The sequence below is a fragment of the Hyla sarda genome, chromosome 1 (assembly GCF_029499605.1).
Source record: "Hyla sarda isolate aHylSar1 chromosome 1, aHylSar1.hap1, whole genome shotgun sequence".
Lineage (NCBI taxonomy): Eukaryota > Metazoa > Chordata > Amphibia > Anura > Hylidae > Hyla > Hyla sarda.
The window spans coordinates 274635542-274655116 of record NC_079189.1 but is presented as its reverse complement, the minus strand read 5'-3'; the positions used below and the strand labels follow the sequence as shown (position 1 = coordinate 274655116).

The 19575-nt window shown below is 43.7% G+C and overlaps 1 protein-coding gene across 4 annotated transcripts in view; it reads right to left on the bottom strand.

Annotated features, from left to right (window-relative positions):
• Positions 1-14812, bottom strand: part of MBD3 (methyl-CpG binding domain protein 3) — a 106758-nt gene extending 91946 nt beyond the window's left edge. The window contains exons 1-2 of one of the 4 annotated variants that reach the window (XM_056572526.1): positions 14321-14812; positions 945-989 (exon numbers count right to left, since the gene is read on the bottom strand). In XM_056572526.1, coding sequence (XP_056428501.1) covers positions 945-989; positions 14321-14388 — 113 coding nt within the window. In that variant the 5' untranslated portion in view covers positions 14389-14812. Of the gene's footprint in view, positions 1-944; positions 990-14278 lie in introns of all 4 variants that reach the window. The other 3 variants (XM_056572516.1, XM_056572540.1, XM_056572535.1) reach the window with 3 other exon arrangements.
• Positions 14813-19575: the final 4763 nt, after the last annotated feature.

Genomic DNA, 19575 nt, shown 5'->3' with positions numbered 1-19575 from the left:
AAGTTTTCTATGTCTTGTGTTTAAAAAAGCTACTTGTCCAGAGCACATTTCTCCCCCCCCCCCCCCATCTGCAGTGGTGCTGAGGAGGGGGTTGGGTGGGAAGTTGCAGCCTTAGCCAATCATAGCTAATCTCCCATAGTTCACTGCCCTACGCTGTGTGTAGCAGAATGAGGGGGGGAAGTTCTCCCCTGCATGGCTTCAGATGATGTCCCACCTGCTAGGTAACGCCCCTTCCCAGTCTGTGAATCCAAGACTGAGCAGAAAATACAGAGCAATATCAAGGTAGAAAACTTAAAGGCAGGGGGTGGTTTATCATGATAGGGGCAGTGAACTGGGAGGATTATAAAATTCAACAAGGTTCAATAACAAGAACATACAAATTCTGCAGACAACTTATTTTTGCGCAACAATCTGTCTTTTTGGGGTAGATGTGAAATTTTGATCACTTTTATTCTATTTTTCTGGGATGAGAGGTGACCAAAAATTGTAAATTCAACATACAAGTATAAATTATATACTGTTGGTGATACCCGACAACAACTTTAATAGAAAAATTGTCTTTGTTGCCCCAACTAGATCTTTCTATGCTGAGCAGGCATTTCCGGTGGGCAAGGCATGTCAGCGGAAGTCTTGAAGAGGAGGATGACGGCAGAGATGGGGCAGGTTAGAAATTAGCAGTTGCAGCTAAACGGGAGGGGGAAGAATGCGTTTGGTATGTTCGCCCATAGCATATTAAAATATAAATAATGTTTGGGCAATCCCTTTAACCCTTAGAAGACACAGGATGGTGCTTAAAGCATTTGAGCACGATTCATACCCTGTATATACCGCCGATGCCCAGCATCTAAAGTTGTGCCACTGGTCCTTAAGGGGGCTGATCCAGACCCTCGCAGAGTGTTTACGGGGTCCCGATCAACCTGCATGACGGCTGGAGAAGTCCCTACCTGCCTCCGTGCCGTCCCGATGGTGCTTTGCTTCTCCTATGGGGACTAAAAAATAGTGAAGAAAAAAAAGAAAAAGAAAAAAAAAAAAAGGGAGGGTTAATAAATGTGAATAAGCCCCTCCAGTAATAGAAGTATTTATTACCCCCCTTTTTCCCATTTCTCTAATAATGCAAAATAAAATTTAAAGATCCTGGCACAAAAAATAACCCCTCATAAGCCCTGTATACAGTCAAAAAAAGTGTTATGTGGGTCAGAAAAGCACAATCTTAAGCATACAAATGTTCTCATTTTTTTCTTCAAAGTAGTAAAATAAAACAAACTATAATAAATTTGGTATAGTAATTGTATTGACCTACAGAATAAAGATAATGTCATTTTAACCGTAAAGTGCACTGTGTAAAACCGTTAACATCCAAAAGTTGTTTAAAATTTTGCCCCACAATTTTTTTTTTTTTGCGCTTTACCGAAGATTTCATGGTAAGACGAGTGATGTCGGTGCAGTACAACTGGTAACAGAAAACAAGCCCTCATATGGCAAGTACATTTTAGAGACTTATGGCTATTAAAATGTAAGAAGGAAAAAACAAAAACTGGAAAAATTACTGTAGCCACTTATGGTTACGGTTATCACAATGATTTATATGTCCCTGGCTAGGCACAGTGCGCTTTAGGCTCCTTTCACACTATGAGCATTCATCCTTTATTAAACATCCGTTTTCTGTGTAAAAACAGATGAAATAACGGTTGCTAACGGTTGAATAACGTCTGTCAAAATAACAGGCATATTCATCCGTTAAGACCCGTTCTAACATCCTTCATGTATGGACGTTTTAACACCTCTGCCTACAGACTCCCACAGTTGGGATTACTACTACTCCCATCATGGAACAGACTTGTTTCCATGATGGGAGTAGTAGTTCCCCGGCTGCGGGAGTCTGCAGACAGCTGGGGAGGCAACATTAGTGTTTGTACTACTACCCCCATCATGGAAGAGAGTCTGTTAAATGATGGGGGTTGTAGTACAGGTGCTGACAGATTGATCGCACCGGGTTTCACTTCTGAGACCAGATGCGATCAAAATTTATTAAGCAGGGGAGAAGGGGGCATGCTCCGTAACCCTGCGATGTAGAGTGTGTTTTAAGTTTCATTTTTAAACCTCCCCGCTGGTACCGAGGAGCCATTCAGGGCTATCCGCAGGGTTTTTAAAATGAGTGGCAGCAGGGGCCATATATTATAAGCGCTGTGGGGGCGCAAGATATATAGCACTGAGGGGGGGGGGGGGGTGAAGACACAGCCTATATATCTAGCCCCCCAGCACATTTGTAATATGCTCCCCGCAGCACATTAATAAAGATTTGACCCCAGCCAGCGCATTAATAAACATGACTCCCGCCAACGCACATAGCCCCCCGCATTGCATTTGTCATAATATGCCACCGCAGCGCTATATGTGAAAAGTATTTCAGCAGCGCATAGTGCCAGCAGCTAGCCGCCCGATGATGGTGATAGAAATACTTTTCATACATAGCGCTGCGGCGGCATATGTATGTAGAAGTGCTGTGGGGGGCAGATAACACTATCTGCCCCCCCCCCAGCGCATCTATATACATATACCCCTGCAGCGCTGCTGATAGATATACTTTTTATTCATAGAGCTGCAGTGGCATGTTATGACAAATGCTCTTGGGGGGTGGACCACAAATGTGCTGCAGGGGGGGGGGGGGGTTGTATATATTAGGGCTGCACGATATATCGCAAAAGCAATTGAATCGCGATTTTTGCTTTTTGCAATATGGCGATACGGCCCCCCGGGAAAACATGCGATTATCTGCTCAGGCTGGCTCCCATGTCAGGGGCCGACCAGAGCAGGTAAAAACTAATTTAAATACTAAAAGTCAGTGTTTCCCAACCAGGGGGCCTCCAGTTGTTGCAAAACTACAACTCTTAGCATGCAGAAAAATTGAATAAACAGTGGCACACCAAGTGTCAGCAAAAAGAAAAAGTGATTTATTCAAAAGAACGTGTTAGGCAACGTTTCAGCTGGCTCACCCAGCCATTTTCAAGGCTTGAAACACGTTCTTTTGAATAAATCACCTTTTTTTTTGCTGAGACTTGGTGTGCCACTGTTTATTCAATTTTTCTGTATCTTGGAGGGGTCTCCAACCTGGACCTGACACAGTAGGCACCTGTGCCCCTTTTTACCCTGGAGTGCTGCTTTCCCGCATATTATATATATATATATATATATATATATATATATATATATATATATATATATATATATATATCTCTCTATTAGTATTTTTATATTTTTTTCACACACACACACACATGGGTGTGGAAATTTTTATTAAAAAACTACTTGTCCACGGGACTAAAACCCTACTTGTCCCTCATGACGATCCATTTGTCCGGGCCAATTTTCGCTTTTACACTCTCCTTTTTTCCTCCTCGCCCTATAATTGCCATAACAACCTACTATAATGATACCTTTTAATTTTTCAATAACATTCTCCGAAACAAAAAAAAAAAATATTATTATATTATTATATTATATATATATATATATATATATATATATATATATATATATATATATATATAATATCGGTGAAGTGAAATTGAAATAGTAAAAGATAATTTAGCAAATTTTCTTTCCTACACCATTTTCCTTGTGGTTGAGATAACATATTTTGATCCTTTAAGACGGCCTGATTACAGCAATACCAGATTTGTACAGTTTCCGTCATGTTTTACTAGTTTTATTTCATTGCCATTTTTTAACCCCTGCAGCTTTAAAAAAAGAAAATATATATATATAAATAAATATATTATTTCAAATACCAGGCTTTATAAGGGCTAATTTTTTTGCGCCATAATCTGTTTTTTGCATCGGTACCATTTTGGTATTGATCTGACTTCTTAATCGCTTTTTAACTTTTTTTTCTGTAATATTATAAAAAAATGCATTTCTGTGGTTTGGAATTTTTTTTTTACATTTACCGTATGGGATGCATAATGTTATATTTTAATAGTTCGTACAATTAAGCACACAGCGATACTAAATATTTATTATGTTTACATGTTTTTATATAGGAAAAGGGGGTGATTTGAACTTTTAACATGGAAGGGGTTAATGATAGGGATCGACCGATTATCGGTATGGCCGATATTATCGGCAGATAATCACGATTTTGGGAATTATCGGCAATTACCTAGCCGATAATGCCCTCCCCCCCCCACACCCGTCGCACCGCGACCGCCCGCACCGACCCAACGCGTCGCACCCTCCCACCGTAGTACTGGGCGGTATACTGGTATGGATTTTTGTCCATACCACTATACCGGTCGGGCCCCTCCCCCACCCTCCGAGTCAATAAAAAATTTAAAAAAATAAACGTACCCGTAATGGGGGTGGTCCGGGCCATCCATCCATCCTTCCTGTAGTGTCCGGCGCCATTCCGGGTGGAGGGTGCACCGGTACGGGCTGTCCTTCTCCGGGGGTCCTCTTCTCCACTCCGGGCAGGCTCCGGCCTGCTACGCTGCATAGACGCCGCTACGCCATGACCTCAGGTGCGTCGTTGCGCACGGGTGTCACTGCGCAGCGGCGTCTATGCTGCGCTACCAGGCCGGAGCCTGCCCGGAGTGGAGAAGATGACCCCCGGAGAAGGACAGCCCGTACCGGTGCACCCTCCACCCGGAATGGCGCCGGACACTACAGGAAGGATGGATGGCCCGGGCCACCCTGACAGGTAGGGGAGAGAAGCGGGTGGTGGCGGCGGCCGCCTATGGCACCGCAAAAGCCACTGCAGTGCATTGATTTAAAGTGCCCGCTTTAAATCAATGACCTGCAGCGGTGTCGAGGGGGGGATAAATAGCCGATAACTTATACCGGAATATCGGTATAAGTTATCGGCTATCGGCCCTAACCTCCACCGATTATCGGCCCTAAAAAACCCGCTATCTGTCGATCCCTAGTTAAGGAGTGTCTTAAACTCGTATTAACTTTTGACTTCGATTACCTCTATAGTAGATCTCTCTCCACCCAACTAGCCCACCAGGGAGCATTCAAATGTCCCTTTATACGCCACTGTCAGCGGCGATCTAAAGGGTTAATAGCCAGCAGCGGCTATTAGCGGCAGCCCCCGGCTACTCAAATCAGCCAGGGGCTGCAGATTATGGAGCCCGCTCCATACAAACTGCTAAGCGCCTCCGTTCTAGTCAGGTCCAGCCCTGTTTGTCCAAAGCCCTGCTTGTCCCGGGCATCAGGCGATAGGAATTCCACATCCCTGATAGATAGATCTATAATGCGCTGGCAGGGGTCATATCTTTATTAATGCGCTGCAGGGGGCATATTATAAATGCGCTACATGTCTGCACCCCCCTGTAGCTCTATATATCTTGCCCCCCACAGCACTTTTAATATAGCTAATGCCCCCGCTGCCACTCACAATGTTCATTTTAAATCTCCCGCTGAGAGCCCTGATTGGCTCCTCAGTACCGGTCATTCAGGGCTCCCTGCGGAGGATTTAAAAATGAAAGTTAAAACACACAATACATAGTTTGCGGACTATGCCGCCTGCTCTAGAGATGAGCGAACTTACAGTAAATTCAATTCATCACGAACGTCTCGGCAGTTAATGACTTATCCTGCATAAATTAGTTCAGCTTTCAGGTGCTCCCGTGGGCTGGAAAAGGTGGATACAGTCCTAGGAGACTCTTTCCTAGGACTGTATCCACCTTTTCCAGCCCACCGGAGCACCTGAAAGCTGAACTAATTTATGCAGGATAAGTAATCAACTGCCGAGCCGAGAAGTTCGTGTTCGAATTTACTGTAAGTTCACTTATCTCTAGCCTTCTCCCCTGCTTAATAAACTTCTGATTGCATCTGGTCTCAGAAGTGAGACCCGGTGCGATCAATCCCTCAGCACCTGCACTACAACCCCCATCATGGAACAGACTGTTCCATGATGGGGGTAGTAGTAAAAACACTAATGTAGCCTCTCCAGCTGTCTGCAGACTTCCGCAGCCAGGTAATTACTACTCACATCATGGAAACAAGTCTGTTCCATGATGGGAGTAGTAGTAGTCCCTCAGCACAGCAGATGTCTGCTGATGTCACCTCTTCTGAGCATGCTCAGAAGTGATAACGGATATAATAAACCAGGTGCAAATGGATGACATAAATGCTCATCCGTTTGCCATAGACTTCAATGTTAAAAATAACGGCCATTCATTTATCCGTTTGTGACGGAAGAAAAATTAGTGCATGTGCCGTTATTTCTTCTGTCACAACTAACGGACGTTATTCATGACAGACTATAACGGGTCATAACAGAATCTAAAAATCCCATAGACTTGAATGGGGTTTGTAAGGGACATTTAACATCAGTTATTAACCCCTTAACGACGAAGGACGTATATTTAGGTCCTCCGCCGGCTCCCTGCGATATGCGACGTGAGCCCGCGTCATATCGGGTCAGTCTCGGTGGCCATCAATGGCTGGAACCCACGGCTAACAAAGGACATCACCGATCGCGGTGATGCCCTGTATTAACCCTTCAGACGCGGCGATCAAAGCTGACCTCCGCGTCTGAAGCAAGAGTGAAAGTATCCCAGCTGCTAAGTCGGGCTGTTCGGGACTGCCGCTGTGAAATCGTGGCGTCCCCAACAGCTTACAGGACACCGGGAGGACCCTTACCTGCCTCCTCGGTGTCCGATCGACGAATTACTGCTCCGTGCCCGAGATCCAGGCAGGAGCAGTCAAGAGCCGATAACACTGATCACAGGCGTGTTAATACATGCCAGTGATCTGTGTAAGAGATGAGTGTATGTTATATTATAGGCACCTATGGGAGCTATAACATTGCAAAAAAAATGTGTTAACAAAGGTCATTTAACCCCTTCCCTAATAAAAGTTTGAATCACCCACTTTTTCCCATAAAAAAAAAAAAAAAAACTGTAAATAAAAATACAAATAAACATGTGGTATCGCCACGTGCGGAAATGTCCAAACTATAAAATTATATCGTTAATTAAACCGCACGGTCAATGGCGTACACGTAAAAAAATTCCAAAGTCCAAAAACATTTTTGGTCACTTTTTATACCATTAAAAAAAATGTATAAAAAGTCCGATCAAAACAAAAATGGTATCGATAAAAACTTCAGATCACGGCGCAAAAAATGAGCCCTCATACCGCCCTGTACGTGGAAAAATAAAAAAGTTATAGGGGTCAGAAGATGACAATTTTAAACGTATACATTTTCCTGCATGTTATGATTTTTTCCAGAAGTACGACAAAATCAAACCTATATAAGTAGGGTATCATTTTAACCGTATGGACCTACAGAATAATGATAAGGTGTCATTTTTACCTAAATATGCACTGCATAGAAACGGAAGCCCCAAAAGTTACAAAATGGGCTTTTTTCTTTGATTTTGTCGCACAATTCTTTTTGAATTGCAAAAACTGAAAAACCCTGCGTCCTTAAAGGGTAGCTCCCACCATCCTATTTTTTTTTTTGCTAGCCCGTTACACAAGAAAAAAGCCCATTTTGTAACTTTTGGGGGCTTCCGTTTCTACGCAGTGCATATTTAGGTAAAAATTACACCTTATTATTCTGTAGGTCCATACGGTTAAAATGATACCCTACTTATATAGGTTTGATTTTGTCGTACTTCTGGAAAAAATCATAACTACGTGCAGGAAAATGTATACGTTTAAAAATGTCATCTTCTGACCCCTATAACTTTTTTTTATTTTTCCACGTACAGGGCGGTATGAGGACTCATTTTTTGCGCCGTGATCTGAAGTTTTTATCGGTATGATTTTTGTTTTGATCTGACTTTTTGATCACTTTTTATTCATTTTATAATGGTATAAAAAGTGACCAAAATAAACTTTTTTGGAATTTTTTTGCACGTACGCCATTGACCATGCAGTTTACGCATTTACGCACGCGGCGATACCATATATGTTTATTTTTTTATTTTATTTACACTTTTTTATGGGAAAAGGGGGGTGGATTCAAACTTTTATTAGGGAAGGGGTTAAATGACCTCTATTAACACTTTTTTTTTACATTTTTTTTTTTGCAGTGTTATAGGCCCCATAGGGACCTAAAACACTGCACACACTGATCTCCTATGCTGATCACCGGCGTGTATTAACACGCCTGTGATCAGTGTTATCGGCGCTTGACTGCTCCTGCCTGGATCTCAGGCACGGAGCAGTCATTCGTCGATCGGACACCGCGGAGGCAGGTAAGGGCCCTTCCGGTGTCCTGTAAGCTGTTCAGGACGCAGCGATTTCACCGCGGCGGTCCCGAACAGCCCGACTGACTAGCCGGGATACTTTCACTTTCGCTTTTAAAGGGTTAATACCGCACATTGCTGCGATCGGCAATGTGTGGTATTAGCCGCTGGTCCCGGCGTTGATGAGCACCGGAATCAACGCGATGTGATGCGGGGTCGCGCTGCGACCCCGCTTCATATCGCGGGAGCCGGTGCAGGACGTACATATACGTCCTGTGTCGTTAAGGGGTACTCTGGTGGAAAACATATACATATATACATATATCAACTGGTACCAGAAAGTTAAACATATTTGTAAATTACTTCTATTAAAAAATCTTAATCCTTCCTGTACTTATTAGATGATGAATACTACAGAGGAAATTATTTTCTTTTTGGAACACAGAGCTCTCTGCTGACATGACCACAGTGCTCTCTGCTGACATCTGTCCATTTTAGGAACTGACCAGAGCAGCATATGTTTGCTATGGGGATTTTCTCCTACTCTGGACAGTTCTTAAAATGGACAGAGATGTCAGCAGAGAGCACTGTGGCCATGATGTCAGAGAGCTATGTGTTACAAAAATAGAATAATTTACTCTGCAGTATTCAGCAGCTAATAAGTACTGGAAGGATTAAGATTGTTTTAATAGAAGTAATTTACAAATCTATTTAACTTTCTGGCACCAGTTGATAAAAAAAAAATAAAAATAAAAAAGTTCAAAGTTGATCGCCGCATCTAAAGTGAAACTAAACTAATGCCAGTTAGCTCAGGAGGCTGTTTGGGAATCATCGATCAGTAGTTTCCTAGGAGAAACCATTGATCAATATAAAAGATCAGGTCCCTATGGGAGCTATAAAACTGCAAAAAATAAAATAAAATAAAAAAAATAAATAAAAAGTTCATAAAGATCATAATAAAAGTTTGAATCACCCCCTTTGCCCATTAAAAAAATAAAATGAAACATATGTGGTATCGCCGCGTGCAGAAACTTAGGAACCATATAAATATATTATTAATTTAACTGCACGGTCAAAGGCCTATGCGCAAAAAAAATCCAATAGTCCAAAATAGCGTATTTTTGGTCACTTTTTATATCATGAAAAGATTCATAAAAAACGATCAATATAAAAACTTCAGATCACGGCACAAAAAATTAGCCCTCATACCGCCCCATATGCGGAAAAATAAAAAAAAGTTATAGGGGTCAGAAGATGACAATTTTAACCCCTTAAGGACCGGGGGGGGGGGTTCGTTTTTGCATTTTCGTTTTTTGCTCCTTGCCTTTAAAAAATCATAACTCTTTCAATTTTGCACCTAAAAAAAATCATTGTGCGACAATTGGAAAAAAAAACGCAGTTTTGTAACTTTTGGGGGCTTCCGTTTCTACGTAGTAAATTTTTCGGTAAAAATGACACCTAATATTTATTCTGTAGGTCCATACAGTTAAAATGATACCCTACTTATATAGGTTTGATTTTGTCGGACTTCTGGAAAAAATCGTAACTACATGCAGGAAAATTAATACGTTTAAAATTGTAATCTTCTGACCCCTATACCTTTTTTATTTTTCCGTGTATGGGGCGGTATGAGGGCTCATTTTTTGCGCCGTGATCTGAAGTGTTTAATGGTACCATTTTTGCATTGATAGGACTTATTGATCGCTTTTTCATTTTTAAATGATATAAAAAGTGACCAAAAATGCACTATAGGGACCTATAACACTGCACACACTGATCATCATTGATCACTGGTTTCTCATAAGAAACCAGTGATCAACGATTCTGCCGCATGACTACTCATGCCTGGATCTCAGGCACTGAGCAGTCATTCGGCGATCGGACAGCGAGGAGGCAGGTAGGGGCCCTCCCGCTGTCCTGTCAGCTGTTCGGGATGCCGCGATTAGCCACGGCTATCCCGAACAGCCCGACTGAGCTAGCCGGCAACTTTCACTTTCAGCTTTGAGCACGCGGCTAAAGGGTTAATAGCGCACGGCGCCGCGCTATTAGAGGCGGGTCCCGGCTTCACTATGACACCGGGCCCGCCGTGATATGGCGCAAGGTTACTGTGTAACCCCCCGTTATATCAGGAGAGCAGGACCAAGGAGGTAACGGTACGTCCTTGGTCCTTAAGGGGTTAAACGTATTAATTTTCCTGCATGTTATGATTTTTTCCAGAAGTACGACAAAATCAAACCTATATAAGTAGGGTACCATTTTAACCGTAAGGACCTACAGAATAAAGATAAGGTGTCATAAATAATTTTTTTTCCCTTTTCATCGTAGATTTTTGGGTAAAATGACGGATGTCATTACAACGTAGAATTGGTGGCGAAAAAAATAAGTAATCATATGGATTTTTAGGTGCAAAATTGAAAGTTATGATTTTAAAAGGTAAGCAGGAAAAAACAAAAAGTACAAATATGAAAAAACCCTGGATTCTTAAAGGAGTAGTCCAGCGCAAAATAATTTATCCAATATACAAAGGATATGGGATATGTTATAGGTCGTGGGGGGGTCCAAGCGCTGGGGTCCCCCGGGATCTCCTGGACGGGGCCGCGGCAGTCTGCAGGAAGTGAAGTTCCGTCCCCAGCAGAAAGCCGAGGCAGACACTCCCCCTCCATATATCTCTATGGGGGTACATGGAGGGTGCGTGTCGGCCGCCGCGTCATGCGGGGACAGAACGCCCCCTTTCCAGCATACTGCTGCGGCCCCATCCAGGAGATCCTAGGGGGCCCCAGTGCTCGGACCCCCCCCCCCCCCCGCTATCTATAACTTATCCCCTATCTTTTGGATAGGGGATAGGTTATATTGCACTACAGATCTCCTTTAAGGGGTTAATAGATGCCACTAAATAGGCATACAGTGGCATATGTCACCCACAGTCTCCCAAGTGGAAGAAACTCATACTGTGTGGAATAGGGGATCGCAGTCAGACGAAGATAGAGCAATGTACTTTGCTACATTTGTCTGGCACATAGTTAAATGAAGCAGTGGGCATGCTTGACCCCCCACTCCATTCAGCCAAGGGTGGGGGTGGGGGGGGACGGGGGAATTAGTGTCTTTGAGGGAAAAATGGTTTAAAGTGCACCTGTCACCAACAAAAACGTATTATATACATATTATACCGTATAATATACATTGGTTGAAAAATGTGAATATTTTTTGGGGAAAAATGCTGTCCCTGCAGCTATTGTCTGTGTGTCTCTGTGAGGAGTCCAACTACAGGAAGTGAGGGTGGACGAGCAGGGCTCTGTGCAACGGGGGCTCGGCACCTAGCAATGGCCGGGACCCGTGGCTATTAGCATGCGGCACTGACCGCGGTGCCACATGCTTATAGCTCCTCATAGAGACACACAAATAATAGCTGTAGGGACATAAATATAAACAATTTTAAACCAATGTATATTATGTTTTTGTTGACGACAGGTAGTGCTGGACGGGATGGCCTAAAATGAATACGGTATTTTCTTTTATTATCGCGGTATTACCACCTGTCCTCCCACCCCGCGAGAGGGTCCTTGTACCCCCTGCGAGTGCGATCGCTACCATCACCGCTAGCGGGGTCCCTGTGCCCACTAGCGGTGTCACAAGAATGCTGAGCGTGATCGCTACCATCACCGCTAGCGGGGTCCCTGTGCCCACTAGTGGTGTCACAAGAATGCCGAGCGTGGCTCTGTTCCCCGTCAGCTCTCAGGGTACGGGAACAGATTTAAAAGCCTTGCGCGCGGCTAACGTAGTACTGCGCATGCACAGTACAACGCAGATAGCGTAGGGCTAACGCTAGGCTCCTAGTGCTGCCTACGTTAGCCCTACGCTATCTGCGTCGTGCTGCGCCTGCGCAGTACTACGTTAGCCACGCGCGAGGCTTTTAAATATCTGTTCCCGTACCGAGAGCTGACCGGGACGGGGAACAGAGCCGCGCTCGGCATTTTTGTGACACTGCTAGTGGGCACAGGGACCCCGCTAACGGTGATGGTAGCGATCGCGCTCGCGGGAGGCATTCTTGTGACACCGCTAGTGGGCACATGGATCCCGCTAGCGGTGGGAATTGATCGCGCTCGCGGGGACACTGGCTGACAGGCGCAGCGGGTGACACAGTAAATTAATTAGCTTCTGTGGAATGGGGTCACAGAAGCACACCAGGACAAGTGAGGGCGCTGCGCTAGGCTCTACAATTCATCTGGAGGGTGGGGCCCGACCGGTATAGCGGTATGGGCAAAAATCCATACCGTGGGGAAAAAAAATGGTATCCGGTTCATATCGGTATACCGCCCAGCACTAACGACAGGTACACATTAATAGAAAAATGTCTAGGACTCTTACCAAAAGCCATGTGGCAGAAAAGTTGCCTTGTTGCTCGTATCAGCACAAACGGGTTGTGACGACGCACTGTGGTTGCAATAGGCAGTTGGTCACCACGTTTAGGAAATCGACTACTAAACAATGTGACAAATACTATATTGGGCACAAAAGAAACACGTTGGCATCTCTAAGTAACAGGATTCTAAAAAGGAAGCTTGAGATGGGGCACATCATGCAGTGAACGCAGCAGTCCGCAGTACAATCCTTGTTGTTAGGTTAAGGCTATGTTCACACCAGTGTTCTGGAGCTCTGTTACAGACGCTGATAACGGAACAGGTCATGACTGAAGAGGTGTCACAACAGACACCAACCAATCCCAACCAGTCCATTGACTTTGGTGTCCCTTGAGTGTCCTTTGATGTGATATTTTGCAGGATTTTAGCTGAGAAATAAAAATGACCTACAAGCATTTTTTACTCTGCTGAAGTCTCATTTTACCTGAATCAGTGAACATCACTTCTATTGCTGGTGTGAACAAAGCCCAAGTTTACATCTGAGCTCTATTCACATACAGCGGTCCCTCAAGTTACAATATTAATTGGTTCCAGGATGGCCATTGTATGTTGAGACCAGAACTCTATGGAAACCTGGTAATTGGTGCTGAAGCCACCAAAATGTCATCCAAAAATAGGAAGAAGTGAGAATTAAAGAAAAGTAAATAGATGACTAATATAGATAAAGCAAGTTCTTACATATAACAGTAAGAAAGATCTGCTGGGAGCTGTAATCACTGTACGTCAGTGTTTCCCAAGCAGGGAGCCTCCCGCTGTTGCAAAACTACAACTCCCAGCCAAAGGCTGTCCAGGCATGCTAGGAGTTGTAGTTTTGCAACAGCTGGGGCCACCCTGCTTGGGAAACGCTGGTCTATGTAGAGGACAGCAGCTTCTTCAGGGTCCTGTACAGAACACACTGTCCTAAAAAAAGTAGAATGGAGCCGCCCTCACCTGGTGTCCAAAAGGAGCAGGTAACCCTGGTACAGGTGAAGTGTACAGAACATGTAATACCTCCCTGTACTGTAGGGACACTACCAGACACCAGTCAGTGCATTCACTTCAGTAATACAGGGGTTTTACCAGTGAATGCCCATTCTGATTGGTCAGTTCTTCCACACGTTTTACAGATCTGGACTGTCCATACATTGAGTCTGGTTTCAACTTACAATGGTCCAGAATAGACCATTGTATGTTGAAACTATTGAATGTTGAGGCCATTGTAAGTTGAGGGATAACTGTATTCCATTGAAATGGCATAGGAAAAAAAATGCAGGTCATTTTTTTTTCTCTATTACTCCTGCAAAAACTATTTTATTTTAGCATCTGTCATCAATGTACACTCTGGACTCTCATGCCAGACACTATGACCAGTTGTACCCAGCTTGCATTGAGAGCTCCATAATGACACTGCATGAAGTGCATGACACATGTGGGGTTCTCCACAGTGGACGCATGCTCCCGGCCTGGTAAAACCCGAGACAAAGATAAGATCCTCGGCTTAAAGACGGCAGTCCTACTCATACGAGACCGGGACCGCGTGCAGCGATAGAGGAAAATAGCAGGCGACGGAGAAGACACCAGATCTCCACGCATGCGTCTCGGGCGCCTCAAGGGGGCTGCAAGTTCTCAGCCCCACTGACTACAATGGCCGTTATGCGCACCAATTCAAATTAAACCAACCTATAATAGTAGACATCGCTCTTGCCAGCAGACAAGCCTGACCTGCGGGTCACCTCCTCCTTCTTCCAACCCTGTGGCAGAGCCGAGCATTCCCAACGTTTCCTCTCCATCTCGCTGCCGCCGTCCTCTTCCTCTCAGTTCCAAAGCGCGAATCCCTCCGACAACACAACACCGATTAGCTCGCGTCTGCAGACGACGATAAACGCTGATTGGTGGACACACTGCAAGGGCGGGGCCAGACGCTTCCCGCTATTGTTAATAAGAGAAAGTCACAAAGAAACTCGGAGGTCTCGCGATACTTCCGAGGCGGTGTGAGGTGAGCTTTCCGAACCCATGCAAAACCGAACCGCTCCTCCCCTCTGACCTTTCGTTCCTCCCCTTCGCGCTCCGAAGTTTTCCGAAGCTATAGCAGGGAGGAGCGAAGGCAGAGCCTGAGATCGCACGTCTGCAGGAGATGATTAAGCCACGCCCCTTAGGTTCGGAAATCTCACTTCACACCCCCGCGCTACAAGGAGACACTGCAGGGGGGAATTAAGCCACGCCCCTTGGGTTCGGAACTCTCACTTCACACGGGGGTGTGAGGTGGTTTTTTGCGCCCCCGTAGATCCATGCGTCCGCTCCTCCCCCTGCTCTCCGAACATTTCCGAAGCTAGAACTGGGGGAGGGCAGAGCAAGGAGAGATAGAAGGTCCACGCCCCCTCCCTCATCTCCCCTCCCTAAGCTCGGCTGGACGCAGATCTATACGGCACGCCCCCTCCCTGAGGACATAGATCTCCACGGCAGGTCCCCTCCCTCATCTCCCCTCCCTGAGGACATAGAGCAGTGCTCCCAAAGAGCGCTATGTGTAAAGGGGGACATACTGTACGGGCTAAAGGGGACATACTGTACAGGCTAAAGGAGGACATACTGCACAGGCTAAAGGAGGACATACTGCACAGGCTAAAGGGGACATACTGTACAGGCTAAAGGAGGACATACTGCACAGGCTAAAGGAGGACATACTGCACAGGCTAAAGGAGGACATACTGCACGGGCTAAAGGGGACATACTGTACAGGCTAAAGGAGGACATACTGTACAGGCTAAAGGAGGACATAGTGCACAGGCTAAAGGAGGACATACTGCACAGGCTAAAGGGGACATACTGTACAGGCTAAAGGAGGACATACTGTACAGGCTAAAGGAGGACATACTGCACAGGCTAAAGGAGGACATACTGCACAGGCTAAAGGAGGACATACTGTACAGGCTAAAGGAGGACATACTGCACAGGCTAAAGGGGACATACTGTACAGGCTAAAGGAGGACATACTGTACAGGCTAAAGGAGGACATACTGCACAGGCTAAAGGGGACATACTGTACAGGCTAAAGGAGGACATACTGCACAGGCTAAAGGAGGACATACTGTACGGGCTAAAGGGGACATACTGTACAGGCTAAAGGAGGACATACTGTACAGGCTAAAGGAGGACATACTGCACAGGCTAAAGGAGGACATACTGCACAGGCTAAAGGGGACATACTGCACAGGCTAAAGGAGGACATACTGTACGGGCTAAAGGAGGACATACTGTACGGGCTAAAGGGGACATACTGTACGGGCTAAAGGAGGACATACTGTACAGGCTAAAGGAGGACATACTGCACAGGCTAAAGGAGGACATACTGCACAGGCTAAAGGGGACATACTGTACAGGCTAAAGGAGGACATACTGCACAGGCTAAAGGAGGACATACTGCACGGGCTAAAGGGGACATACTGTACAGGCTAAAGGAGGACATACTGTACAGGCTAAAGGAGGACATACTGCATGGGCTAAAGAGCCCGTACAGTATGTCCCCCTTTACGCATAGAGCACATTGGGAGCACTGCTCTATGTCCTCAGGGAGGGGACCTGCCGTGGAGATTTACGTCCTCGGGGAGATGAGGGAGGGGGCGTGCCGTGGAGATCTGCGTCCAGCCGAGCTCAGGGAGGGGGCGTGTACCTCCTTCCTTCCCTTGCCCCAGCTCTAGCTTCGGAAATGTTCGGAGAGCTGGGGGAGGAGCGGACCCATGGATCTACGGGGCGCAAAAAAAAAACTCACACCATAATGACTGCTGTGTGTGAAGGAGGGCAGACTGCAGGGGGATAAATATCATACTGGGGATGATTTCTATGTGTGATGGGGGGATCTCCTGAATGACACATGCTGGGAGTTGTAGTCCCTGTTATGTGTGTGTATGCCACTGGTGTATGAACTACAACTCCCAGGAGACAACTGAGATACAATATAGGTGTTGGTGAACTATAACTACCAGGAGACTACTGAGATACAATAGAGGTGTTGGTGAACTACAACCCCTAGGAGACTACAGAGATACAATAGAGGTGTTGGTGAACTACAACTCCCAGGAGACTACTGAGATACAATATAGGTGTTGGTGAACTATAACTACCAGGAGACTACTGAGATACAATAGAGGTGTTGGTGAACTACAACCCCTAGGAGACTACAGAGATACAATAGAGGTGTTGGTGAACTACAACTCCCAGGAGACTACTGAGATACAATATAGGTGTTGGTGAACTACAACCCCCAAGAGACTACAGAGATACAATAGAGGTGTTGGTGAACTACAACCCCCAGGAGACTACAAAGATACAATATAGGTGTTGGTGAACTACAACTCTCAGGAGACTACAGAGACAGCATGCTGGTGTTATACAACAGACTGAAGACTCCAGAATGACACATGCTGGGAGTTGTTATCCCTTTTGTGTGTGTATTCGAGTGTTTCCCAACCAGGGCTGAGTTATGTTAGTTTGCTGTGTATAATGCTGTATGTATGTATGTATGTATGTATGTATATATATATATGTATATATATATATATATATATATATATTAGTGTGCTGTGTATAACGCTATATATATATATATATTATTGTGTTGTATATAACGCTGTGTATATATATATGTATATATATATATATATATATATATATACACACATATATATTAATGTGCTGTGTATAATGCTGTGTGTATATATATATATATATATATATATATATATATTAGTGTGCTGTGTATAACGCTATGTATATATATATATATATATATATATATATATATTAGTGTGCTGTGTATAACGCTGTGCATAACATACAATGTTATACCCAGCACACTTATATATATATATATATATATATATATATACAGCACACTAATATATATATATATATATATATATATACAGCACACTAATATATATATATACAGCATTATGCACAGCACACTAATATATACACTGCATTATACACAGCACACTAATATATACACAGCACACTAATATATATATATATATATATATATATATATATATTAGTGTGCTGGGTATAACATTGTATGTATATATATATATATATATATATATATATATATATATATATATATATTAGTGTGCTGTGTATAACCCTATATATATATATATATATATATTAGTGTGCTGTGTATAACGCTGCATATATATTAGTGTGCTGTATATATATTAGTGTGCTGTGTATAACGCTGTATATATATTAGTGTGCTGTGTATAACGCTGTATATATAGATTAGTTAGGAGTAACCGTATTAGTCCAGTGATGCAAAAAGCAAAATCATCGGTAGTTGCAGTATCTTGTAATACCTTTTTTATTGGACTAACAAGATTATGTAGAGACAAGCTTTAACCCCTTAAGGACCCGGCCATTTTTTGAACATCTGACCACTGTCACTTCAAGCATTAATAACTCTGGGATGCTTTTACCTTTCATTCTGATTCCGAGATAGTTTTTTCGTGACATATTCTACTTTATATTAGTGGTAAAATTTTGTCGATACTTGCATCATTTCTTGGTGAAAAATTCCAAAATTTGATGAAAAAATTGAAAATTTTGCATTTTTTTTTTTTTACTTTGAAGCTCTCTGCTTATAAGGAAAATGGATATTCCAAATAAATTATACATTGATTCACATATACAATATGTCTACTTTATGTTTGCATCATAAAGTTGACATGTTTTTACTTTTCGAAGACATCAGAGGGCTTCAAAGTTCAGCTGCAAAATTTTCAAAATCGGAATTTTTCAGGGACCAGTTCAGTTTTGAAGTGGATTTGAAGGGCCTTCATATTAGAAATACCCCACAAATGACCCCATTATAAAAACTGCACCCCTCAAAGTATTCAAAATGACATTCAGTAAGTGTGTTAACCCTTTAAGTGTTTCACAGGAATAGCAGCAAAGTGAAGGAGAAAATTCAAAATCTTCATTTTTTACACTCGCATGTTCTTGTAGACCCAGTTTTTGAATTTTTACAAGTGGTAATAGGAGAAAAAGCCACATTTAGAAAGCCCCTATGGTGCCAGAACAGCAGAAAACACCACATGGCATACCATTTTGGAAACTACACCCCTCAAGGCACGTAACAAGGGGTCCAGTTAGCCTTAACACCCCACAGGTGTTTGACAACTTTTTGTTAAAATCGGATGTGTAAATGGAAAAAAAAAATTCACACTAAAGTGCAGTTTTCCCCCCAAATTTACAATTTTTACAAAGGGTAATGGGAGAAAATGCCCCCCCCAAATTTGTAGCCCCATCTCTTCTGAGTATGGAAATACCCCATGTTAGGACGTAAAATGCTTTGCGGGCGAACTACAATGCTCAGAAGAGAAGGAGTCACATTTGGCTTTTTGAAAGCAACTTTTGCTGAAATGGTTTTTTGGGGGCATGTCGCATTGAGGAAGCCCCTGTGGTGCCAGAACAGAAAAAAATACCCACATGGCATAATATTTTGGAAACTACACCCCTCAAGGAACGTAACAAGGGGTCCGCTGAGCCTTAACACCCCACAGGTGTTTGACGACTTTTCGTTAAAGTTGGATGTGTAAATGAAAAACTTTTTTTTTTTTTACTAAAATGCAGTTTTTCCCCTAAATTTTTACAAGGGGTAATAGGAGAAAATGACCCCCAAAATTTGTACCCCCATTTCTTCCAAGTATGGAAATACCCCATGTTAGGACGTAAAATGCCCTGCTGGCGAACTACAATGCTCAGAAGACGAGGAGCGCCATTGAGCTTTTGGAAAGAGAATTAGTTTGGAATGGTAGTCAGGGGCCATGTGCGTTTACAAAGCCCCCCGTGGTGCCAGAACAGTGGACCCCCCCCACATGTTACCCCATTTTGGATACTACACCCCTCACAGAATTTAATAAGGGGTGCAGTGAGTATTTACACCCCACAGATCTTTGGAACAGTGGGCTTTGCAAATGAAA